Genomic DNA, 27,282 nt, shown 5'->3' on the forward strand with positions numbered 1-27,282 from the left:
TCCTCCTTTAGGCTTGAGTCAGAGAAGTGTGAGGAAGGGAGAATACGGAGGGATAAATGTGAGTGCTGGACCGTTTCTTAGGAATAATTAGTTGAGGGAACTGGGGCTGTTTAGCCAGGATAAGCAAAAGAAAAAAAAAAAAACTCCCTGAGGGATGGGCTGGAGTGGGATAGAACATGGTGATGGCTGACTTAAAATATTTGAGCTGACTGTCACACATGGAAGAGGGATTAGACTAGTTTTCTATGATCCAAGGCCTGGAAATATATCCTTCTAGTAGATGCGGAGAGTCAGCTTTCTGTGCAGGAACAGCAGCAAGGTAGCAAGTGGTCTGCCTTGGGAGGTGATGAGGTCCCTGTTCTTGGAAGTTGGTGGGGATTTTGTAGAGGACGTTCAAGCGTGAATTCAGAGGGCTGAACAGGGTTGCCATTAAAGTTTGTTCTAACCAGAAGATTCTCATTACTTTTCCCCCTCCCCCGACAGCCACTGCTGCCAGAGTGATTGACAGGTTTGATGAAGGGGAAGATGGGGAAGGTGATTTCCTGGCGGTGGGTAGCATTAGAAAGCTGGCATCAGCCTCCCTCTTGGACACAGACAAGAGGTATTCTGGCAAGACCACCTCTAGAAGAGCTTGGAAGGAAGACCATTGGGAGCAGACTCTGCCAGGTTCATCTGGTGAGTAGACGTATTTCCATGGTACTCTTTCTTTCCTGATTTTTTTGGGGTTAAATTTTTTTTTTTTTTTTTTTTTGATGCTCTCTGCAGAACTAGTCTGGATGCCCCACTTACTGTCTTAGGAGAGACCACTGATTTGGCATTAGAAAGGGCCCTTTGAAGTACTGAATTTCACTTTGTAAGGAGTCTGAAGTCTGGAGCTATTAAGTTGCTATACTCCTAATGTTTGCACTAATGGCTCACCCTAAAATGGAGTGAGAGAAAAGGCCTTGCATATTTGGATTTCGGAGAGGGCTATGTGTTGAAAAAGCATTGTGTCTGATGGGCATGCTGCTCATGGATTTTGGCCCTTTTCCTTTGGTTTGTCAAGTCTTGCATCGAGTCACTGGATAATATTAATTTGTGACACTCATTTTTTGCCACTGTAAAAATTTCATAATCCTTCCCTGTTCCCTGCAACAATTAGGAGGATGTGAGCTTATAGTTTTAAAGACTGTGAGTTTCACAGAGTGGAGGAAGGGGGCGGGATATGGTGATTATTGAGTGGATGCTGTTTTGTTTTCCTTTAGAGAGGTCAGAGGGACCATGTTGAGAATCCACAGATCATATAAAAGAAACAATCACTCATGCTGTGATATCCATGATTTAGTCCCTGGTACAGTCCTTGGGGATCCCAGATGATAAGCTCATTTCGTATTCTTTGCTTAGAGAATGATAAACTGACCAGTCCTGGGACCAATATAATATTTACTGAGCTCTCACCATGTGTCAGGCACTGTGGTAAGTCCTTTAAATTCTGAAAGCCTGGTACATAGTAAGTCCTCAGAAAATGTTACCACCGTATCATTACATGTATTATCTCATTTAATCCTCCCAACAGCCCTGTGAGGTTGGTACTGTTTATCCCCATTTTACAGATAAGGAAATTGAGGGGCACATTGGTTAAGTAACTTGCTCAAGGTCATATATCTAGTAAGTGCAGGCTGGAACTCAAATAAGGCAGTCTGACTCTAAGATCTATACTTTAAACTACTACTCTGTGAATATTTCTTATTTGAGAAATGGCATACATTTAAAGAACTTAAAGGATTATTTCTCTTTACTATTTGGCACTTAGTTTCTGTATATATATGTTTTTGACAGCCTTCTCTGTCTTGAGTTTATATATTGTTACTTAAAGAAGTACTTAAGACATCATGTTTTCATAAAAATCTTTATTTTATGAAGAAAGTTGTTGGTAACAGGTCCCTGTATGATTATGCTTCCTGTGTTCTACCATGGAAGAGATTGGATAATCATTAAAGACCTGTAAGTATCAGGATACCGCAAGCATAAGTAAAATCAGGAGCCAGAACTAATATTCCATTTACTGAAGGATCAAGTTCAGACTCCTTCCTTTGGAAGACAAGACCCCTCCTGATTTGGTCCCTGAGCAACTCTCTGGGCTCATATCCCAGCATTCTGTACCCCAGTGCACTTTTGTGTGCTGGACCTTTGCATCTGCTGCTTTTCCTTTCCTTCCCTCTTCTCTGTCTGATGACCTGTTACTTATGCTTAATAAGTAAAACTATAATGTGTCCTTCATATGAAGCCATCTCTCACCCTTCTCTATACACTGTACTAATGATATTGTAATGTAGTTATTGGTTATGCATATCTACCACTCCTAGCAGACTGTGAACCCGTCCCCACAGATATTACATTCTGTTTGTCAGTCTCTAGTTTTATTCCATGGCTGGTTCATAATAGGTGCTTAATAAGTGTTTAATAAGCATCACTAGGGTGATAGAGATTGTGCATTTGGGACAGTTAGTGATAAACTCTATTTTTTCAGATGCAGGTTTGGGAAAACCAGTATTCCCTCACACCAGATGAAATCTGACCATTTTTCAAGGTCCAGATCAAAGGCTGCCTTTTCCTTATAACCTTGCTTAAATTCACTTGCTCCACAGTTAAAATCTCTTCCTTCTCTTGATTACCAAAACTTTGTCAAAGTGCTTTTAATTCTTTTCTGTTTTATAGTTTTTATGGATCTGTCTTTCCCACTAGAGCCTTTCAGTAGGATAGGACCCATGTTTTTTGTTTTTTTGTTTGTTTGTTTATTTTTTTTTGGCCGTGCCGTGTGGCATGCAGGATCTTAGTTCCCCAACCAGGGATCGAACCCGAGCCCCCTCCATTGGAAGCGTGGAGTCTTAACCACTGGACCGCCAGGGAAATCCCATAGGACCCATGTTTTATTCATTTTTGTTTCTCCCTTAACATTTTAGAGATAGTAGATGTGTAATAAATATTTGTTGAGTTGCATTGAATACAGTAATACTTTTTGTTTTGGATACGTGTCATGATCCTTTAGTTAAGATGAAAGATATGGCCTAGTATTTGTTTTAAGATAACTTTTTTTTTTTTTTTCCTTCTTCCCTCCCTTGTTCAGATAAAGAAATATCTGATGAGGAAGGGTCTGGAGATGGAGATTCAGAGGGTCTGGGCCTGGAGGAATCGGGGGAGGACGCCATGAGTGCTGAGGAACAGGAGTGTGGTGATGGTGACAGTAGCCTGGCCTGGAAAAAGAGGAGCAGAGGCCACTCCAGGAAGGCGTCAGGCTTCAGTGTCCAGAGCATCAGTGACTTTGAAAAATTTACCGAGGGAATGGATGGCCTCGGTAGCAGTGAGGAGGAGGAGGAAGACGAAGAGCGGGAGAGTGGTATGGAAGAAGGGGATGGTGAGGAAGACTTCGAAGGTGAGAGTGAGGAAGACAAGGCTGAAGACAGGACCAGTGAGGACGACGGGGTGGTGATGACCTTCTCCGAGGTCAGAGTTTCCGAGGAAGTGGAGAAAGGCCAAGCTGTGAAGAACCAGATAGGTTTGTACACGGCTTGCTGTTTGCTTGTTTTGAGTGTCCACATTTGATCTCCTTTTTGTTTGTTTGTGGCTGTTTGCTCTCTCCTGTGTCCTTCCAGTTAGTTGGTGACGTGCCCCACTTACCTAGAGGCCAAAGTGCCGTTCCCCTGCGCTTGGCCTGCTGTTGCTTCACTCAGCTGCTTTGCTGGTTCTGCTCTAGTACTTCTGGCAGCTGTGGAAGGTTGAAGAGAAGAGCGTCGTCTCCTCTCGTTGGGCCGTAGCATTCTCTCTCTCATGTAGCAAGTCAGTTTGCGTCCAGACACTGGATTTCTTTCCTGTAATAAATAGTTTCCATGGCTTGAAGCTGATAAAGCCATGCTGCTTAGGGACTGCTTTGATTTCCATTCCCTCCCCCTCTCCCTGCCGCAGGAAGATTTTATTAACTGAAGAATGGAATTCTTTTTTCTTTCTCAGCACTGTGGGACCAGCTCTTGGAAGGAAGGATAAAGCTACAAAAAGCTCTGCTGACCACCAATCAGCTTCCTCAACCAGATGTTTTCCCTATTTTCAAGGACAAAGGTGGCCCAGAATTTGCCAGCGCCTTAAAAAACAGTAAGGATACTTATCCCGTATTGGGATGCTTAGAACCACTGGGGATCATTGGGATATACTGGGATTGTGTTCACAGCACCACAGAGTTGAAAAGACTTGGCTTTAGTCATAATATGGTATAAAATAGTGATTTTCAACTTAAAAAAAAATAGCAGTATAATTCTCTTATCAAATGAAGGCAACTTTGATCGAAACAGGTTGGATGCTTGAGTCATGTCTTTTCCTCTTTTTTCCAGCCCTGCTCTCACTTTCCCCTTCCCCTCCTCTTGGCTTTCTGAGCTACTACTTTAGTGCTCAGGGAAAAACCACTGGCACAGAACGAAAGGGAGACAGTGAATGACTAACCTCAGTTCGTTTAACTTGTATATCACGTGCTTAAAGGATGCCTTTCTTTGTTGGGTGGTTTCTAGAACAACATGCTGAGATGACCTTACTCCTGTCTCCCTTTGGGTTACGGAGGGTGATGAAGGATGGTGACCTCAGAGGGAGGAAGAAGTTGTGAAAGAGAATTGCTGGGCTGTAAAGTCCAAGAATTTTAGAAGAGCAAAGGAATTTAGCAGTTATTTGGCTCCCAACCCCCTCATTTTACAGAGGAGAGAGCCAAAGCCCAAAGAGAATGAGTTGCCCAAAGTTGCAGAGCTCGATCATGCACGGCAGAGACAGCCGCCTCCAGCTTTTCTGCCTTACGATCTAGGGGCTGCCTTCTGCACCACGCTGCCTCCTGGGTGCCCAGTGGCACCAGAGGACTGGGGCCGAGGAGAGAGATGTGGGGTGAGCGCATGGAGGCTGGACTCCCCATCCCTTACTTGCACGCCGAGACTTAGTGTTGTCATTTGCTCTTTCAAACTTGTTTTTTTGTTTTTTTGTTTTTTTAATTTATTTTATTTATTTATTTTTTGTCTGCGTTGGTTCTTCTTTGCTGCGCGCGGGCATTCTCAGTTGTGGCGAGCAGGGGCTACTCTTGGTTACGGTGCACAGGCTTCTCATTGTGGTGGCTTCTCTCCTTGCGGAGCACGGGCTGCTCTCGGCGCGTGGGCTTCAGTAGTTGTGGCACGTGGGCTCAGTAGTTGTGGCACGTGGGCTCAGTAGTTGTGGGTCACGGGCTCTAGAGTGCAGACTCAGTAGTTGTGGTGCACAGGCCTAGTCGCTCTGCGGCATGTGGGATCTTCCCGGACCAGGGCTCGAACCCATGTCCCCTGCATTGGCAGGCGGATTCTTAACCACTGCGCCACCAGGGAAGCCCTCAAACTTGTTTTTATAATATCGTGGAGTTAGCCTGAGAAGGGGCCTGAGGAGGACATCAGTCTGATTTGGCGTCTGCCTCTTGGTAGAATCACCTTAAACCATTTAAGATAAATGGGTAGGATTTCTAGGGTAAGGAATTGTGTGAACCTTTCTTGGTGGGGACTGCTTGGTTTAATTAGGAATTACTTCCCAAGGGCCAGTCTTTTTTCTTTTTTTTTTTTTTAAAGATTGATTGATTGATTGATTGATTGATTGCTATGCTGGGTCTTCGTTTCTGTGCTAGGGCTTTCTATAGTTGCGGCAAGCGGGGGCCACTCTTCATCGCAGTGCGCGGGCCTCTTCACTATCGTGGCCTCTCTTGTTGTGGAGCACAGGCTCCAGACGCGCAGGCTCAGTAGTTGTGGCTCACGGGCCTAGTTGCTCCACGGCATGTGGGATCCTCCCAGACCAGGGCTCGAACCCGTGTCCCCTGCATTGGCAGGCGGATTCTCAACCACTGCGCCACCAGGGAAGCCCAGGGCCAGTCTTTAGATTGTGTGTCTTGACACACTTGAAGTCAGGAACCCTGCAGATACTGTGAGGGTGGGTCTTTTGTAACCCCTCCTCCAGCTCTTCCCCGCTGCCTCCCTCAAATAAATGATAGCTTGGTGGTTTTCAGCATTTTTGAGATTTTTGGAGCACTTCTCTGCTATTTTTAATGCCCTAGTGCCCTGATTTCCGGTATGCCTTTGGAATGAGACCTAGACTACTCTAGATTAAATGTCTTAAATGTTTCACAATAAGGCCTTTTCCATTTTGTTACTCATTACTCTTCTTGCTTGAGCCAACCCTGCCCCTGCTTTTTTGGGGATTCATCTCAAAGTGTAGATATTTTAAGGGTTAGTCAGTGCTCTGTATAAGGGATGCATTCTTACTCTTGGATACAGTTCAGTTTTTTTAGCTGTTTTAATGTTATTTAACTTTTATTTTGCAACAGTTCCGATCTTTTTAAACACTTTAAAAAAATTTTTTATTTTATTTTATTTTTTTATTTTTTGACCGTGGCATGTAGGATCTTAGTTCCCCCACCAGGGATCGAACCCACGTCCCCTGCATTGGGAGCGCTGTGCCTTAACCACTGGACCGCCAGGGAATTCCCCGATCTCTTTAATCTGTCTCTTTTTGTACTTAACCAATTGCTTCTTTGCCTCGTTGATGAATTCCAGTTAATCTGACAGATGTCTCCTAATCCGACTAGATGGGTTGCAGCGGAAGAGGGAGAAGAAAGGAATGTTTATTTGGTATCACATATTCTAAGGTGGGAGGGTGGAGAGTTTTCTTTTTTTTGAAATTTTTATTGGAGTATAGTTCATTTACAATGTTGTGTTAGTTTCAGGTGTACAGCAAAGTGAATCAGTTATACATATATCCACTCTTTTTTAGATTCTTTTCCCACATAGGCCATTGTGGAATTGAGTATTGAGTAGAGTTCCCTGTGCTATACAGTAGGTCCTTATTAGTTATCTAGGAGCGTTTTCTGGTTACCAGAATTTCTATGCATCTGAAGGGTAGGTAATTCTTGTTTCTACCTTTATGACAATATGATATAATATGTTGTGTATTTCCCTATCTTGGTGAACAGAGTTTAAGAAAAACTTCTTGGTTACGTTACGGTGGATGAACAGTTTATACTATGTTATATAGCTGGTGTGGAACATAGGCTGAATTTGTACTGACCCCAAAACAAACACTGGAACTAACTTCCTTTAATTAAATCTCTTTTCAGTTTGGTTGGTCTTACAGTAAGGTCAGACTGCCTGGGTTTAGATTCCATCTCAGCAGTGGATTAGCTGAATGACCTGGAACAAGTTACTTAACTTCACAGTAAGATGGGGATAATATGATTGTGAAGATTAAAGGACGTAATCGATATAAAGCATTAGCACAGTGTCTGGCACACTGCACACCACAAATGTTAAGTACATGCATTCTCTTCTTCTGCGGAAAGAGGCATTTGGCAGTGTTCAGCCCTGTGAATGACGGTCCTCACTGTAACTAACCATCGTCCCCACTGTCTCCAGTGTTTTTTGACTTTTTGTTAGTGTTCAAATTCCCTATATAATTTAAATTAACCATTTGTTTTGGAAAATGGGTAGTGTTATATTCTTTTATTATTATTATTATTATTTTTAAATAAATTTATTTGTTTACTTTTGGCTGCGTTGGGTCTTCATTGCTGTGCGCGGGCTTCCTCTAGTTGTGTTGAGCAGGGGCTACTCTTCGTTGTGGTGCACAGGCTTCTCATTGCGGAGCACGGGCTCTAGGCATGTGGGCTTCAGTAGTTGTGGCATACAGGCTCAGTAGTTGTGACTCGTGGGCTTCAGTAGTTGTGGCATGTGGGCTTCAGTAGTTGTGGCACGTGGGCTCAGTAGTTGTGGCTCGCAGGCTCTAGAGCGCAGGCTCAGTAGTTGTGGCGCATGGGCTTAGTTGCTTCACGGCATGTGGGATCTTCCCGGACCAGGGCTCGCACCCGTGTCCCCTGCATTGGCAGGCGGATTCTCAACCACTGCACCACCAGGGAAGCCCAGTAGTGTTATATTCTACTGTAATACTTACGATTCAGCTTTGGCCTCTATGACTGTGAGAAGGTGATCAGAGGTTTCCTTATTGCCAGACGCAGCTGCTGCCTCCCTGAAGCTTTCAACCTCTCCTTGAAATTTTTCCCTTAGGTTTTGGCGCTACTGCATGTGATGTGTGGGTTCTTCTGCTTTTCTAACTCCTCTTTTATCCTCTCAGTGTCAGTTTCACTGCATTTAAGATCCTGTTCTCAGGCTGTGTTTTCTTGGCAGAATTTCTCTCCTTGGCTCTGTCATTTACTCTCATAGTCCTAACAGTAGCCTCTAGAACAGAGCAGACTTCCAGCTGTATTTCAGCCACAGTCAAGTCCTGAGCAGCATGCCTTTGTACCCTAAGCACCTTAAGCTCTACTTTTCAGAAACTAAACAAATATCTCCTTTCTTCCCCAACACACTTAGTCCCCAAATCACCCTGATATTACATGTTGGTGATTATACCTCTCGATGTAAAATAATTTCAGAGGCATTTTTTGATATTTTAGTAGTTGCATAAGTGGTAAGTCATGAAGTAACCTTAGCAAAATTAAGGGATTTTCCATGCACAAAACCATTCCTCTAAAGAGGTTAGCTTTTTCCTCTCTGATTTTCTTTTAAAAACTTCTATAGCATTAGGAGGCGGTTCTTTTATGTTGGTAGCAGCAATGTATAAGGAAAAAGGCATGTTATTTAAGGAAACCTCAGCATGAGTTGTTTAAAACTTTTCATTATGGAATATATCAAACCTATATAAAAGTAGAGAGAATTGTATAGTGAACCCATATACCTTTACCAGCTAAACACTTATCAAGTCACGGCGTATCTTATTTCATCTACTTATACTAACTCACCCCCTCCTTCTGCTTTATTTTGAAGCAAACACCAGACATCCTATCATTTTATCAGTAAATCAGCATGGATCTCTAAGAGAAAAGCATTTAAAAAAAAAATCACAATATCATCCCACACAAAAACACTTAACAGTGATTTCTTAATAAGCATAACTGGTTTGAATGGAGGGGGAATGGAGGGAGCATTCCTGTAACAGGCGCTCTCTATTGTCTTTTCAGAGTTTGCTCTATAACTTTAAATGAAATGATTAAAGGAAAGCCAAACTTCAGCCATAATAAGTTGACCTTTTAGTGAAATGCATGTTATTAATGTATTTAATGAGATGCAGTACAGATTGCAGTGAGCACCATGTTTCATTATAGGTCTAAAATGCAATATCATTAAAGACCTTTAATAGAAACAATGGTTGACATTTTGATATTTCCTATAAGCAAAAACTCCCCAAGAGCACAGTATAATGTAATATAAATATAGAGGAAGTGTTAAGATTTTTTACTTGCTTAAGAATATAAACACAAATTCCACTATTAAGAAGTTACATTTTGCTTGCGCCCCACCCCCCCACCCCCATCTTCCCATTTCTAGTTCGAGTTCACCCTCTCATCCCTCTGTGGCCCTTCCCCCAGCCCCTCAACTATTGTGACTTGAATAGACTAAAAATTTTAATGCCAATTTGACCACAGCACTAATAGACACCTTAAAGAACAACTTTTAAAATTTTGAGTAAGTCATGGCGATCGGAATCTTGATAGATAATGTTTCTGTTTTGTTTTTTAAATTTTATGTATTTTTAAGTAGGCAGTGTATTCACATGGCTCAAAATTCAAAAGATGCTAATGACTCTGTAGAGAAAATCCTCCTTCCCACCCCGTACCCCTGCCACCCAGTCCCCTATCCCATAGGCAACCAATATTGTCAGCAAAATTCCCCTTTGTTAATTACTTAGCTGCCTTAGGTGACAAATCCATGAACATCTATTTCAGTGTTCTCTCGATTAACGCTTTGTGGGTTCATGACAGAGTTCTCACAAATGATCTGTAGAACCCTGAAATATTCGTAATTACTTGGGCTAGGTTTAAGTATTGCTTGGGATGAAGGCACTTGCAAGCTTCTCCAAGTGTAGCATTGTGTAGGATTAAGGACTCTTATTACTGTAGACTTCATCTAGCCAAGATGGTGTGAGGAAGATTGATCTTTTTGTTTCAGCTGATGGCTATTATTTTTTAAAATAGCTTTACTGTTCTAATTATAAAATCATGTCATGCCTACTTCAGAAATTCAGAAAATACATAAGAGCATAAAGAAGAAAATAAGGATTACCTGTAGTCTTACTACCCAGAGGTAACCAACAGTTGTCATTTTGATGAATATCCTTTCAGACCTTTTTCTGTGTTTACACACACATACACACACACACTTTTTTAAACAAACATGGAATCTTACAAATATGTACTATTTTGTAAGCTTATTTTTTTCTACTTAACATATTTCATGTCAGTATATTTAGATGTACATCAGCATTTTCAGTGGCTACAGAATATTCCATTTTATTGATTTACTGCAGTTTATTTAGCCAATCTGTATGGATGGATACTCAGGTTTATTTCAGCCTTTCACTTTTATAAAGCATTCTTTGATAAACACTCTTGTACATACATATTCGAGCATTTTGCCTAAAAGTAGCACTGTCCAATATAAATATAGTTCAAGTCACATACGAATTTTAAATTTCCTAGTAATCAAATTTTTAGAAAATTGTAAAAAGAAACAGGTAGAATTAATTTTTGTAACATATTTTACTTAATGTAGTATATAACAAATACAAGTTTAACATATAGTCAATATTTAAATACTAATGAGATGTCTTATGTATATTTTTTCATGTCAAGTCTTTGAAATCCAGAGTGTATTCTACATTTACAGTTCATCTTGATTTGGGCTAACCACATTTCGAGTCCTCAGTAGCCACATGTGACTAGTGGATACTGATTTGGACAGCACGGATCTACATTCCTGGAAATTCGATTGCTGGGACAAAGGGATTGTACTTTTGTTTCTTTTTTAAGGCTTTTGGAAGATACTGCCAAGTTGGCCCTTAGAAGAATTATAACCATTTAATTCTCATCTGTAACAGTTGTTTTCCTGGACTCGTGCCACCGCAGAGTATTACTGATCCTCTTATTTTTCCTAAACTGTAGGTGAGAAATGAAGGCAATCATTTCTTGATAACTTTGTTTGATATTTACATAATACCTCTTGACTTAGCTTTGAAATCTATGCTGTGTTTGGTCTGTTTCTTAGAGAATGAGTTCTACGTAGGAAGACTTTTGGTCCCTATTGAGCTACTACCTAATTTGTCCAACGTGGTTAATTAGGCATTTATACTACGTAGACAGTAAAGTGGGGTCAACAGAGCAAGTGCTTTTCCAAAGCAACCGAGTGGGGGACCCAGGAGGAGAGTGTCAGATTCTTTCACCCACCCTGAAAAGATGAGCCCTAGATGGCTCACGGAGCTGTGGAAGCTTGAAAACTGCTGCAGCCAATCTCATCAGAACATCTGTTTTATTGTTTTGGGTTTCTTGGGAATTAAGGTTGTCTTCAGGCCTGAAACACTCTTTAATTGTGATGAGTTAAATAAGGAAGCAACCCGGACTTGTAGTAGTACTAGTAGTAGGCAGTAGTAGTAGTAGGTAGTACTAGTAGTAAGTAGTAGTCGTCATCATGGTCGTCGTAGTAGTAGTAACATATGTAGTAGGATTGCCCTATCCGCTGGATTCACAGTGAAGTCATACACATCAGTGTATGTTGGAGTCTCTTTATATGGACATTTTATGAACTCACCTTTAACCATATATGCCTGGCCAAAAGAAAAAGAGGGAGAGAGAAACAGCTTAAGTAGTGCCAGTGATTCTGCCTGCCATCTTTCTCAGTGTGCTCGTGCCCTGGAGTAAGCATGGTGGCAGGTGGAGTCTGCGGCTGCCGCAGTTCCTCTTTGTTCCGGGCGCCTCTCCGGTGAGCACCGCGTCAGACAGCCTGCGAATCTGGTGGTTACAGTCACAGCCTGCAGTCTTTGTCCGGCACGGTCCCCAAATGTAATCATCTGGTGTTTAATCGACGAAGCAGCTGTAGTGTTGGAGGGGAGAAACTGACCATGTTGAACCTGCACAGAGACTGTGGTGCTGTACTTTCTGGGCAATCTTTGGGATTTTTAAAGCAGTTTTGTGAGAACTTGATTTTTGCTTTATGCTCAGACTTTAGAACCTGACCACTGCAAAAAGATGCTACTCTATTATTGTTATTTGTGTCTTAACACTTATTCTTAAATCACTTTATTAAAATTATACATGAATATGATAAATAGTACAGAAGCATTCAGGAAGACAACAGTCCTTTGCCTTACTTTCAGTCTCATTTCGTTTTCCTCTTATAATTTTAAATAATCTGTTTAGATCTCTATTTCTTGATTTCTTTATCCTCTGGTATGAAAGATGAGACTGCTACGGACAGGTTAAGACAAAGACTGAGCAGTGACCATTTCATTTAGCAACATGGTGGCCATCCTCTACCTTGATGAGCAGTTTTGGTGGGGTGGGAGGGATGCAGGCTTGACTGGGATGGGTTTGTGAGAGGACGGGAAAAAGGGATCTGAGATAGTGAGTACAGACAGCTCTTTCTAGGAATGTTACTTTAGAGGGGAGCAGAGAAATGGGAGGTTAGATGGAGAAGGATGTGGAGTCGTGAGAAGTGTTTTGTTTTTGAGATGGGAGCAATCACAGCATGTTTGTATGTTGATAAGAGTGATGCAGCAGAGGGGAAATTGATGATGATGTGGGGGGATATCTGTAGCAATGTCCTTGAGGTATGTGAAATGGGACTAGGGCACGAGAATGGTGGCCTTTGATAGTGGGGACAGTTTAGTCATAGTGACAGGTGGGAAGACAGTATATGAGTAGACACAGATAGGTAGGAGTCTCTGAAAGTTCTCTTTTGATCATTCTATTTTCTTTGAACTAGAAACCAAGGTCATAAATTGCGAATGAGGAGTAAGGAAGGAAGGTGGTAGAAATCTGGAGGAAAAGGTATGAGGTAGTCATTCCATTCTTCTTCCACTACATTTTTACATTCTGCCCTGCAACTGCAACCAAGATTCCTGTGCTCTATCCATATGTTGACCCTGGGAGTTGAAAACCAATCAACTGCTTTTACAGTGTGTTATTATCATGTAAATAAGGGTATAATACCAGGGCAGGGAGGGACTTGAAAATTACTTTTTCTTTCCTGTGTGTTCAGAGGCCTGTCTGTAGGAGTATGTTCCTAGCTCAGTACAAGTTCCTAGTTCCTAGTTCAAGTAGATTTTTTATAATCCTCCATCAGTTGCTTAAAATCATGCTGTATTTTAGTTTGCTTCACATTTGTTTTTTCCTTCTTTTTATTTTTTTGTGTTTCTTTTTTTCTTTTTCTTTTGTTGTTTTTGTTTTTTGATTCACATTTGGACTGTTTATCTATTATATCATTTTTTTCCTAGGTCTCTAGATTTTCTTCTTTTCCCCTGATGGCTCAGTTTTATCATCTCAATCCTTCTTCCCCCAAACTTTAAATCATGCGGTCTCTCCTCTTACATTCTCCCAGTTTGAGTGGATTGTTCTCTGGGTCTAGTGCACCGGGTCCTCCTGGGACTGCCTTTCCTTGCTCTTCTAGGGTGGAGTTGTGTTCTGGCTCTTCCTGTATCTCAGTTTGTCAATTTGGTGCCAAACATGGATGGGGAGTAAATGATCTGATTTTTTGCAGATTTAAAAATGCTCTGCCTCATTTGTCATTGATATCAATATATTCTTCATGGATTGGGTATAAATTTCTGGGTTGAAAATTACCTTTGCTCAGAACTTGAAGGTACTGCCCTGTATTAGTTTCCTATTGTTTTTTGTTTTTAATATTTAATTAATTAGTTATTTATTTTGGCTGCACTGGGTCTTAGTTGCAGCATGCGGGATCTTTAGTTGCGGCATGCGAACTGTTAGTTGCGGCATGCGAACTGTTAGTTGCGGCATGCATGCGGGATCTAGTTCCCCAACCAGGGATTGAACTCGGGTCCCCTGCATTGGGAGCTTTGGAGTCTTACCCACTGGACCTCCAGGGAAGTCCCAGTTTCCTATTGTTACTACAACAAATTACCACAAACTTGGTGGCTTGAAACAGCAGAACTTTATTGTCTCACAGTTCTGGAGGCTAGAAAATCCTAAAACCCAGGTGTCAGCAGGGCTGTGCTCCTTCCAGAGACTCTGGGGGAGCATCTGTTTCCTTGCTTTTTCCAGCTTCTCGAGGCTGCCTGCATTCCTTGGCTCATGGCTCTTTTCCATCTTCAAAACCAACAATCCCATCACACCAAGTGTTCCTTTTCTAACTCTGACCCTATCACCTCTCTCGTAAGGACTTACTGTTTACATTGGGCCCACCTGGCTAACTCAGGATCCTCTCCCCATCGCAGATCCTTAACTTAATCACACCTGCCAAGTCCTTTTGCCTTGTAAAGTAACGTATTCACAGGTTCTGGGGATTAGAATGGCATGTGGACGTCTTTGGGGACCATTGTTCAGCCTTCCAGGTGCGCTATTGTCTTCTGTCATCCAGATGTTGTCCAAGAGAAGGTGGTTGCTGGTTTGAGTCTCATTCCTTTGTAGGTGACTTGTTTTTGTTCTCTGGAAATGTTTGGGATCTTCTGTTTATTCTTGGTTTTCTGAAATTGCCCGAAGCTATGTCTAGGTATGGGTCCTTTATTATTAATTGTGTTGAGTACTTACTGGGCCCTTTTAATCTGAAGATTGTGTGGTCTTTCAGTTTTGGGAAAATCTCTTCTAATATTTCTTTGCTAATTTCCTTCCCTCCATCATCTCTGCTCTCTTTTAGGTATTAAACTGGATTAGTGTTGTTTTTTCTCTGACATGTTCCATCTTTCTGTGATTTTCTGTGTCTGTGTTCAGAAAAATTTTGAGTTTGATTTCCTAGTTCTTTTTTCTTTTTTTTGCAATCATATTTTTAATCTCTAAAAGATCTTTTGTTTTCTGAGTGTTCCTTTTCTATATAATTAATATACTTAGAGTATATTATGTACATTTAAAGTTCTTTTGCTTTTGTTTTATATTCACTTTAGTTCTTAGAAGTATCCCTATCTCCACCAGCTTTTCTGTTTACTCTGGACTTTTTTCCTCTCTTTTACATTTTTATCCAAGTTAAACATGTATACAATTTAAAGAGTCAAATAATTCTACAGAGCTTGTTATGAAAACTAGTGTCTGCTGACTGTACACTCCACTACCTTGCCATACATAACCCACTCTCCTAAAGCAACAATCATATTTTAAATTATTATTATTATTTTTTGAATTCATGAATTTATCTCCGTATCTCTAATTGACATGTTTCATTTCTACTAGATTTTTCGGTTTTAGGCATTATTTATTGACTCCTCATTATGAAAATGAGGATTTAGCCCTTGTTCCTACTACACTCATGCACACTTTCTGTCCCTTCCTGGTTATATTGTAATTTGGTTAGATCAGTAGTCAGTGTTTACATTATTATGTCTGTGTAAACACTGTTCACAGCTGAGCCGTGTAGTATATATGCCGTGATTACTTTTCCTTTCCCACACATCATTTTGTTTTCTAGAGTTAATAACTGTTACTTTTTTGTTTATTTTGTTTTCTATGCTGTAATTCAAGCCTGAACTTTTCTCTAGTTGTCTAAATCTCCCCTCAAGATAATCAGTTGCATCAGCTCTTCCGCCAGCTTACCTTCCTAAAGAAGTCTCTCCCAGAACCTTTTTTTTAAAAAATTGTATTTATTTATTTATGGCTGCGTTGGGTCTTCGTTGCTGCACATGGGCTTTCTCTAGTTGCGGCGAGCGGGGGCTACTCTTCATTGCGGTGCATGGGCTTCTCATCGCGGTGGCTTCTCTTGTTGAGGAGCACGGGCTCTAGGCACGCGGGCTTCAGTAGTTGTGGCACACGGGCTCAGTAGTTGTGGCTCGTGGGTTCTAGAGCACAGGCTTCAGTAGTTGTGGCGCACGGGCATGCTCCGCGGCATGTGGGATCTTCCTGGACCAGGGCTTGAACCTGTGTCTCCTGCATTGGCAGACGGATTCTTAACCACTGTGCCACCAGGGAAGCCCCGTCTCCCAGAACCTTTTGACCTGCTCTAATCTGGACTGTTACCCTTCTCCGGTGCCTGGCCGTCATGCTGGGATCTCCCTGCACCACCATCCTAGGGATTACCTTCACTTCCCACTTGTGTGAATCTCTTTGTCAGGATCTTTCTTGGCTTATTCCCTTATTTTGGTGAAGCACACCCTCTAATAGCTTGCTGAGGAAGGATGCACGAGAGGGAAACTTTTTTAGACCTTGATTGTCTGAAAGTACCTTTACTCTACCATCACAATTGATTGGTTTGCCGACTGTGTATAGTAGTCTATAGAATATTCCTTTGCCTTCCACCTTCCGAAGTTGCTGTTGGTGAGTCAGAAGCCATTCTGATCCCTGATCTTACTGTTTTTTCCTCCCTATTTTGAATTCTTTGTCCGAAGAATTCTGGAATTTCATGATGCTGCACCGTGGTGTGGATGTGTTTCATCATTGTGCAGAGTGCCTGCAGGCCTTTTCAGGCTGGAGACTCGTATCTTTCAGTCCTCGGAAATTTTCTTGAAATTATTTTGTTAGTGATTTTTCTTCCCTCTGTTTTCTCTTCTTTTTCTGCAAGGCCTATCATTTGGTGTTAGACTTTTCCTCTGATTTTCTTCTTTTTTTTTTCTCTTCAGTTTTCTAGTTCTTTCTCTCTGTCTTTTTTTTCTTTTCTCTCCCCCCCACACTTCCTAAGACATTTCCTCAGCTTTATTTTCTCATCTGTTGAGTATTTTTATCTCTTGTCATACGTTTTATTTCTCTGGGGATATACCTGGTGTAATATGTATGTATAGTCTTAAGAGTTCTTCCTGAGTAGTCTGTTTACTCCAGGATGCTTTCTTTTCTTTTGTTTTAACCTGGGTATAATACGTTAGATGTTTTCTTCAAATATTTGGTGATCTTTTGTCCGCTGTTGACTTTCAAGAGTGGGTTACTCAAAAGCTGATTAGTAGCTTTGTATGTTTGGATGAGGCTCTTTGTCTGTGGTTTCCATTGTAAAGTGATCTATCTGGGCCATGTGGGGAAACCCCCATGTCAGTATTTTTAGATCTTTGCTCTTTATGGGATCTTAGTTGCTAGAGAACTTCTAATCTCCTGCCTGGCTGCCAGCATTGTAGGAGGCGGGTAGGCTGGGGGGTCTCAGCATTCAATCTGTGAACTTCTGCTTATTCCCCGTTTCGAGAACTATGCCCTTGCCTCAACTGTGTCTGGTGTCCCCCTGTCCAGAGACCCTATGTTTAACTCTCTTCAAGGGATAAACCTCTAAACGTCTGCCTGAGTAAAGAGGTGTGTTGACTGTTTGTAGCCCTACCTTCCTCTACTCTCCTAGAGGTGCCCGGCACTGCTAGTTCTTGAATCTTCTGGGGTTGTATTTGTGGACCGTGAGGGGATTGCTTCTTTTTCTTCACTGCCAGCACCAAGGTCAACTAGCTCAGGTTTGCTAAGTCAGTTATTTGTCCATCTGCTTAAAAAAAAAAAAACTGGTTTACTGAGCTCTAATTGACATACAGTAAACTGCATATAGGTCCCATTCCTGTAACCCTAACCCTGTAAACAGCATCCCTGGAAAGAGTTGTCTGTACTCACTGTCTTGAATCCCTTTCTCTTGTTCTCTCATGAACACGTTCCAGTCAAGCCTGCATCCCTCTTGCTCCACCAAAACTGCTCCTCAGGGTCACAGATGGCCACCACGTTGCTGAGTTAAATGGTCAGTTCTCAGTCCTCGTCTTGCTTCACCTGTCAGCAGCCTCTGTACAATCTGACCTCTGTGTGCACCACGAAGCCATCACCACAGTCAAGACGATGAGCATATTCCTCATCCCCAGAAGTTCCTCAGCCTCTTTGTAACCTCTCTTTCTGTCCCTCCCCGTTCCTCGGCAACCACTAATCTACTCTCTGTCACTGTAGATTCGTTTGCATTTGCTAGAGTTTTGTATAAATGGAATCACGCAGGTTGTACTCTTTTTTGTCTGTCTTTCACTCAGTGTAATTATTTTGAGATTCAGCCCTGTTTTTGCCTATATCAGCAGTTCATTGCTGAGTAGTAGTCCATTATATGGATAGAGCACATTTGCTTTGTTTTGTTCCTGGTTTTTAGCTGTTATGGATGAAGCTGGCATGAACATTTGTGTGCATGTTTTTGTGTGGACGTATACTTCCATGCCTCCTGGAGAACTAAGAACGGAATGGCTGGGTCATGTGGTAAATATGTTTAATTTTCATAGAAACTGCCAAGCTGTTTTCTAAAGTGGTTATACCATTTTACAGTCCTACCAGCAGTGTATAAAAGTTCCACTTGCTTCACATCCTTATTAACACTTGGCATGGTCAGTCTTTTTAATTTCAGACATTCTAATAACCGTGTAGTCATTGGCTTTTTAGCTTACAAAACTTAGTTGCTGTCATCTCTCTTATCCAGGTATACCTCGGAGATATTGCAGGTTCATTTCCAAACCACTGCAATAAAGCGAATATCTCAATAAAGTGAGTCACATGACTGTTTTGGTTTCCCAGTGCGTATAAAAGTTATGGCTACACTATACTATTAAGTGTATAATAGCAATAGCATTATGTCTAAAAAAAAATCTGCATACCTTAATTAAAAAATGCTTTAGCGCTGCAAAATGCTGTCATCTGAGCCTGCAGTGAGTTGTAATCTTTTGGCCGGTGGAGGGTCGTGCCTTGATGTTGATGGCTGCTGACTGATTGCGGGGAGGTGGGGGGGGTGTTTGCTGAAGGCAGGGGGTGGGGCGTGGCAATTTCTTAAAATAAGGCAACAATGAAGTTTGCCGCAGTGATTGACTCTTCCTTTCACGAATGATTTGTCTGTCGCAGGTGATGCTGTTTGATAGCGTTTTACTCACAGTAGAACCTCTTTCAAAATTGGAGTCAGTCCTCTCAAACCCTCCCACTGCTTTATCAGCTAAGTTCATGTAATGTTCTAAATCCTTTGTTGTCATTTCAACAATCAGTTGAGTTCACCGTCTTATATGGGCATGGTTTGTGGCACCCTGAGACAGTCACAACTGTAACATCAAACATCACTGATCACAGATCACCGAAACAGATATGATAATAATGGAAACGCTTGAAATATTGTGAGACTAACCAAACTGTGACACAGAGACACGAAGTGAGCAAACGCGTTGGGAAATGGTGCCTATAGACTCGCTCGATAGAGGGTTGCCAGAAACCTTCAATTTGTAAAACACACAGTATCTGCAAAGTGCAGTGAAACAAGGTATGCTTGTACTTTGTCCTTCCTTTGTGGGTTTATTCCTTTTAAATTTATTTTAGCCAGTGGAATAAATTGAGAGTTCAGAAATAGATTCTCACAAATATAGGCAATTGGCTTTTCACAAAGGTGCAGAGGTAGTGGAGAAAAGATAGTCTTTTCAACAAATGGTGCTAGTACAATAGTACATTCATTTGCAAAAAAAGTGAACTTGAACCTACAGCTCATACTTCATACAAAAGTTAACACAAAATAGTTCATCAACTTGAATGTTAAGCATAAAACTATAAAGTGTTTTGAAGAACACATGGGAGAAAAATCTTCATGACCTTTGGTTAGAGAGAGTTCTTAGATCATCAAAAGCATAATCCTTAAAAGAACAAACTGATGATTGGACTAAATCAGAAGTAAATCTTTTGCTCTGTGAAAGACGCATTAACAGAATGAAAAGAAAGCTACAGACTGAAAGAAAATATTTGCAAATCACTCATCTGACAAAGGATTTGTGTCCAGGATATATGAAGAACTCTCAAAACCCAACAATAAAAAATACCCTTTAAAAAAAAAGGGCAAAATACTTGAACAGAAACTTTACCAAGGAAGATATATGATGACAAATAAGCACATGAAAAGGTGTTTATTTAACATAATCATTAGTGTTGATGGAAATGCAAATTAAAACCACAAGGAGATGCCCCTATATACCTATTAGAATGACTAAAAACAAACACCTGACAACATCAAGTGTCAGCAAGGGTGCAGAGCAACTGGAACTTCCATGAATTGCTGGTGGGAATGCAAAATGGTATAGCCACTTTGGAAGAAAGCTTAGCAGTTTTTTATAAAGTTAAACGTATATTTATAAGATGATCCAGCAGTCCTACTTTTAGATATTTTCCCTAGAGAAATGAAAACATACGTTCACACAAAGACTTGTATGTGTGTGTTTATAGCAGCATTAATCATAATCACCAAAAACTGGAAACAGCTCAAATGTCCTTCAGTAGACAAACGGATAAATTGTGGTACATTACTCAGCAATAAAAAGGAGCAAAATATTGATAAACGCAGAATCACTGATGAATCTCAAAGGTATTATGCTAGTGAAAGACGCCAGTCTCAAAATATTATACATATACTTTAACATTCCATTTATATGACATTTTGGGAAAAGTAAAACTAAAGGGACGGAGAATAGATCAGTGGCTGGCAGAGGTTAGGGGTGGGGGAAGGGTTTGACTACAAAGGGGCAGCCCTGATTTCTTCTTTGTTTCCTGTAAGTTTCTATTTTCCTCTTCGGTAGCCTCATTTCCTTGGAGTGTTTCGGGCCTAAATTTTGTCCGCTGGCTTGCCGCTGAACCCTTCCGCTTGGCTTGATTGTGAACATTTTGCTTAGATTGAGGGAGGGGTGTAAATAGTTGTGTGGTTATTCCCACATAACTCTGGGAATATTTCTTATGGTAATGGGTACATGATACAGTACTTCTAGGGATGGAGGAATGGGCTACATCAACCTGTAGTGTCATTTTTGCTTGAAAAATATATCTCTGGTACTAAAACCTTACCCAGAAGAGAATAATAGATGATGCAGAGCTTCTAGATTTTGATGTGGGTTAGAACTGAAAAATGAGATGTCTTTAAACTCCTTTTCCTTCTCTCTTTGATAAGTGATATAATGTGGTTTGGACACTCAGAGATTCCTGAGATTCCAGGTTCTGGTTGATGATTTACTGCAAAATTGCTTATAAATTGAAGTAGAAAATGTTTTGCAGACCTGGCAGCTTTCTGGCTTCACACCCATTTGTCACCCAGCATTTCCCTTTGTGTATAGAACAAGAATTAATTAGACTGCACTGCAGGAAAAGTTTATGGCTATAATTTATATAGGATGAATTTCTTTTTAAAGAGACAGCATTATTTTGTTATACCTATATACATATAAGTGTGTATATCTATAAAGTGAGTTTTTTTCCTTAAAGCAGTGTCTGTGAGCTTCTGGAGTGAACAGTCATTTTTCTTCTTAATGCTAGATGTTGGTGGAGTAGATGCTTTTATGGTGATTGCTTTCTGATTAAACTGTTGAGGTTTTTGTTTCTTGTTTTTAAATTCATTGTGTACTAGTGAGCAGACCTCAGTTTTAGGTTTGCATTTTACACATTGGTCAGACTTGTCTGGTTTCCAGAGCTTTGTATTCTTTTGGTCTCTTCAAAGATTTAGGATTGTGTCTTTTTTTTAGGGTCTTGCTCATTCAATTAATGTTTTCATAATCAATGCAAGTCAGAACTTGCAATTTGTTCCTGATTTGCACATTAAAGAGCTCCATTAATTAAGAATCTTGGTGTTTGGCATGTTCCTGCAGGATCTGTGCCTTATTTACATGGTAAGAGTGCAAGATGCAAGTTTCTCAGTTGTAGTGGCAATTGCAGTTAATCCTGCTTTTTCTTTCTTCTTCTTTTTTTTGGCTTGTGAATGACAATTAATTCACAACTCATTGAAACTACTTAGGGATACATTGTACCAAAGTAGGAACAAGGGATCCAAATGTAGGGGGCCACAGGAAGAGCAGAAAGTAAATCCTTTGTTTAAAGGGAAAAAAACCTCTGAAACACATAGAGAATTTATGTGTTTGGTTTTTGCTGGTTGTTTCACTTGGCTAAATGTAGGAGGCATAATTCTGTTTACTCTGAATTTGCAGATTTTTTTTCCCTCTTGGTAATAGTAGTTGTACTGATAAATGAGGTTGCCTTTCATAATCCGAATAACCCCAGACATTTAGAAGAACATACCCCTATGCTTATGTCAAGTATGCTGTTTCATAATATTCCTTTTTTGAGTTTCTTTCTCATGAAATCACTTTCCAAAGTGTTTGGGTTCTGTTACCATTTCTTTTGGATGCCTTGGTCAAAGCCGGAGGTGGTCTCCATCTTGATATGTTAGATGGTATAAAAGCAGTTGGAAATGTGAAATCAGATCACTGGTTTAGCAGGTTCCTGCTTTCCAGTTTCAACCATGGCTAATGCTTACCTACTCATAATGTATTTTCCCAACACTAGCTAGTCCATCTTTAAAAATACCATGAGAAGCTGCAAAGCATTTTTCGAAAGAGTGGAGACGTTTTTTCCCCTGATATTTATGAAACTTGCTAGGGCTTTTATGGGACTTAATTTAATTTGTCCTTATACTCTTCCATTACAATATATATGTAAAATCTTTACATATATCTTTATATATAAAGGTATGTATAAAATCTTCACTGTAAAAAAAAATACATAAACAGTAGAGATGTATGTAAAAGAAAAAGTGAAAGTTCTTCCACTTTCCCAAATCCCCATACCTCCTTCTCAGAGAAAACAATGGAGGTATATTCTTCCAGATATTTTAATATATTTAATATATATTTTCTTCTACTATATATATTTTTCCATTAAGCTTTAATGGAAGTTTGACAAGGAGAGGAGATTGGGAGGTGTGGGGAAAAAAAGCAAAGGCTATTATTATGTTATTTATAAATTATCTTAGGGAAAGTCAGTATGTCATGATACCTTTAAGACATAATTCTCTCTTGATTATTATAATTATTATATTTATTACCTGTCCCCAAATAAGTTTGCCCATATTACTTGCTTTGAAAGTTTGTTATGCTTGGACTACACTTGACTTCCGTTTGAGTTCTTTGGTCATTTTTCATTTGCTCTCATGTAATATTGATTGTTTTGCTTGGTGTTTGGTCTCAAATCTCCCAGATTCTATTTTTCTTGAGGCAGTTGAATAAATTTCCTTCTGGATAAGTCCAAAATGCTACTATTTTGAGAAGAGTTTTTACTAGCTATTCATACGGTTTCATGCAAGGAAAATTTTTATAGGTAGAGGGGCTGTTCAGATAATCTTAAAGATTCTTTCATCCTTAAGATGGCGCATAATCTATGCTACGTGAATGTCAGCAGTGGTGGGGCTTTGGAAGAGGACAGAGACAAACGTGCTAACTCGAGTGATTAGAAAGCATTTCCCGTGTCTTCAGTAAGGCTCATGCGGTAGAAGGACATGAGGGAAAAGAAATCAGAAGTGACCTTTTGAGAATCGGGATGGTTAATTTACTTCTATCTTGGTATTTTATTGAGCAAGTACAATGCAGGATGCCACTATCCTCTAAAAATAATAAAAATAGCTCCCATTTGTTAGTTGGCACTACTCCCCATGCACTGTATTAAGTTTTTACGAATGTCTCATTTAGTTCTCATGGCAGCCTGTGAAATAGGGGCTGGCTGATAACTATGTTGTCATAGAAGAGGACATCAAGTCTTAGGTTAAGTAACCTGGTTAAGGCCACACAGTTAGAGGCAAGGCCAGTATGACGTCTGCTTTGCTTCAGAACCACTGCTCTAGGCCATCACTATACACATAGTCTGAACTACTCTAATCTGTGTTTTTTTTTTTTTTTTTTAAATCTTCTCTTTAAAGAAAGTATGAGGGAATAAAGAAATGGAATAAATGCCAAAGCTTAAAGGAATGAAGGCAGGAGAGATATGGAGATGAGTTTGTTGTAAAACAGAAGGCTTAGAGTGTGAGTCGTAAATGTATCCTTCAATTTTTCTAAAGATCATTCCTGCGTACTGCTTTTTCAGTAAGAGAGCTAGAAGGGCCCTTGGGGGATCAGATGATCTAGTCCCTCCCCTATAGGCAGGCAAGACTTTTTTTAAGTGATAAAGAAAAAGATAAAAATGTGTTTTTCTTATTATAAATGTGCTACATAGTCATTACATAAAATTTAGAAAATGGCCAAGGGAAAGTAAGGAAATAATCTTCCTCAATCTCAGCAGCTGGAGTTATGTATTTTTAATATTTTGGTATATGGTATAAATATTTTCTGGTTTCCTCTCCCCCTGTGGGTGTGTAGTTAGAACAAAAATGGAACCATATTCTATATTCTGTTTTGCAGTCTGCTTTTTTCTACTTAACAGAGATCATGAATATTTTTCCATGTCATTAAATATTGTTCTACAGCATTATTTTTAATGGCAGCAGAGACTTTCCATCATATGGGTAGTTTAACTAGTTCTTTATTGTTGGACATTTGGATTGTTTCCAGTTTTTCATTTTTATAAATAATGCAATAAACATTATTGTTAGTAAATCTTTACTCACATCTGTGATTACTTTGTTTCATAAAATAAATTTCTAGATGTGGAATTAGTACGTGTTCTAAGGATATACACAATTTTAAGGCATTTGATCTGTATGGCCAATTCGCCCTCCAGAAAAGCTGGATCAGTTTACATTCTCATCTTCTTTATATGAATGTCAGTCTCCCTTATCCTTGTCAACCCTGGATATTATAATTTTGTTTCATCTTTGTCACTTTGGTAGGTGGAAAATGGTTTCTGCTTCTTTTAATTTGCATTTTTTAAAAATTTACATTTCCCAGTGTTTAACGAGGGTAAACATTTTTTTCCTTACATTTATTGGTCTTTCATATTTCTTTTGTGAGTCATACAGGGAAAATTTTAAATTAGTTCTAGGGATGGGTGATCTCCTTTTCAATCAAATGTATGGCCACTTCTAATTTCTCCTGCTTTTATTTTAATCTGTCTTTTTGTTTGATTATTCTGTTGACAGGAAGAGTTATATCTACCTCAGAAGACCTCTCTGTATTCTTGAATATATTTATTTAATCTTAATCAGCTTTTTAAAAAAATTATTAAAGTGAAGTTTGTAGTAAAAAAAAATTCTTTTTCAAACAGTACTAATTATCCCCCTCCCCCTGACCTAATCCTGAAATACGTAACATGGGTTGTGAAAGTCCTCTTTTTCCTTTCTATTAATAGTGCTCTTCAGAGGGAACTCTCTCTAGCAGTTTGGTGTATATTCTTCTAGGTATTTATGTCAATTGAACCTTTTTTTAAACCATAAACGCGATCATAAGGATACGTTGAACTAGAACCATCTTCCCATGTTAATAAATGTCTTAACTGTTCTTTCTTTAAAAAAAATACTATGCTATCTTTGTTTTCATTTTCTTTTTCCTGAAGTATTTTAAAGCACTCATCATCATGTCATTTTGCCTCTAAATACTTCTATCAATAGCTCTAAAAAGTAAGACTGTTTCCTGTGTAACCCTGTCATCTCCCCTAACCAAATCACTACTTCCTAACAGTCCTAAGTAATATGTCCACTCCATACTCAGATTACTTCAGTTATCCCCCAAAGTATTTATGGTTTAGTGTATTCAAACCAAATTCTGTTTATACTTACCCTTTTCAACAGCTGCCCAGAAAGTTATCTGGCTAAATACCCTATAAATGGGCACTTAAGATGTTTGCTGTTTTTACCTATTATAAATAATGCTAAAAAATAATGTTTTTTTACCCACCTCTTTGCTTTCTTATCTGATTATTTCTCTAGAATTAATTTCTAGAAGTGGAATAGTAGGGTCAGGAGGTATGCGTGTGTAAAACTTTGATACATTTTGCCAGATTGCTTTCTGCATCCGTTGTGCTAATTAACTCTTATCAGTTGTGTATGGAGAGTGCCCCTTCACATTCTTGCCAGCATCAAGCACTATCAGAAAACTATCACATTGTTTTAATTTTTTTTTTTAAGTAAAGCTAAGCATCTTTTTTTGGATGTATTTGGCCATTTGAATTTTGGAGACTATTAATCCATTTCTTAACATTTTCTTTTTCGGGTGAAGCAAATATTCTTTTGTCTTACCGGACCTGCCTTCCATCTGTATGATTCGGGCTTTCTTTAGTTTCTCCACTTTGTTTTTTCAAGTGTGAGGAGCAAATTTAGATATAGCATTTTAGCAGAAACTGACTACTGTTTTTTGTTTGTTTGTTTTTTTAATTTATTTATTTGGCTGCTCTGGGTCTTAGTTGCAGCATGCAGGATCTAGTTCCCTGACCGGGGATCGAACCTGGACCCCCTGTACTGGGAGTGTGGAGTCTTAACCACTGGACCACCAGGGAAGTCCCCTCATGAGTGTTTTTTTATTGTGTCGTGGTATTGAGAAGGGCAGTTTTGTCATTTTTTTGGAATTGAAAACTTCATTTAGTTTTCCAGGTAGTTTTGATACGTATCCCATAAGGGTACATTGATCTAGAAAATGAAAAACATGCAGTTTTTTTTTTTTAAAGCTTGTAGTAGTGTTTCATTTTCTTCATCTGTGTAAGGGTGATATAATAATAGTATGTACCTGAAAGGATTGTTGTGAGGATTTAAATGAGTTAATACATGAAAAGTGCTCAGGCTAGTGTCTGGTACTTAGTAGGTCCTTGATAAGTGTTAGCAATTAATCTTAATAGTGGTAATAGTTTTTTTCTAGGCTATAGCTCTGTGGCCACAGTATTTGTTTCCCTCTTCTTAAAAGGGTTATATAAATAAATACTGGTACTGTACTTATAGTTAGTTCTTTGGAGATTTGAAATGCACACACAAAAAGCACATGCCAGGAATAATATTAGGATGTCATTTTTATTCAGTTTTTCATTCAACAACGTGGAGTCTGCTGTTTGCCAACACCCAGTGTACCAAGGTGAGTGGTTCAGTCCCTGCCTCAGGATGCTCACAGCAAGGTGTGGAGATAGGTAAACCACTTTTAAAGCATCATTTAAATGTTTTTACATGAAAGCAACGTCTCAACGTGTTTCATTTTTGGGTTGATGAATAAGCAGTGCTTACCTTCACTAATATTAAAAGGAACGCAAATAAAATAATCTTTTATTTTCTGAGCCTCAGTTTATCCAAGTGGCGATAATGACTGTTTTCATGAGAATGCATTGTAACATGCCTAACAAAAATTGTTAATTATTTTCATGTTTGTAAGTTCTTAAATCTGATACAGTGGTTTTGAGACTCTTAGGAGTAGCCTATACATCTTATAGTTGGCGTGTTCAAATAAGGAAAAAGTTAAGTTTGATTACCTTGCTTCCGTTAACAAAAGGTCAGTTTGTTGAGGATACACAGTTATGGAAGGTAGCAAATAGGGAGTCCACATTTTGTTTGCTTGTCAGCATTTAGATTTGGAAATGATAGTGTAGTTAGATGTTCTGTCATGTGACTT

General features: G+C 39.6%; 1 protein-coding gene across 2 annotated transcripts in view; it reads left to right on the forward strand.

The window, feature by feature from the left end:
* The window catches only part of AATF (apoptosis antagonizing transcription factor), a 102,954-nt gene that overhangs the window by 767 nt on the left and 74,905 nt on the right, over positions 1-27,282 (forward strand). For both annotated transcript variants that reach the window (XM_036837939.1, XM_036837940.1), the window contains exons 2-4: positions 484-675; positions 3,107-3,535; positions 3,988-4,125. In XM_036837939.1, coding sequence (XP_036693834.1) covers positions 484-675; positions 3,107-3,535; positions 3,988-4,125 — 759 coding nt within the window. The remainder of the gene's footprint in view (positions 1-483; positions 676-3,106; positions 3,536-3,987; positions 4,126-27,282) is intronic.

The sequence above is a fragment of the Balaenoptera musculus genome, chromosome 20 (genome assembly GCF_009873245.2).
Source record: "Balaenoptera musculus isolate JJ_BM4_2016_0621 chromosome 20, mBalMus1.pri.v3, whole genome shotgun sequence".
Taxonomy (NCBI): Eukaryota; Metazoa; Chordata; class Mammalia; order Artiodactyla; family Balaenopteridae; genus Balaenoptera; species Balaenoptera musculus.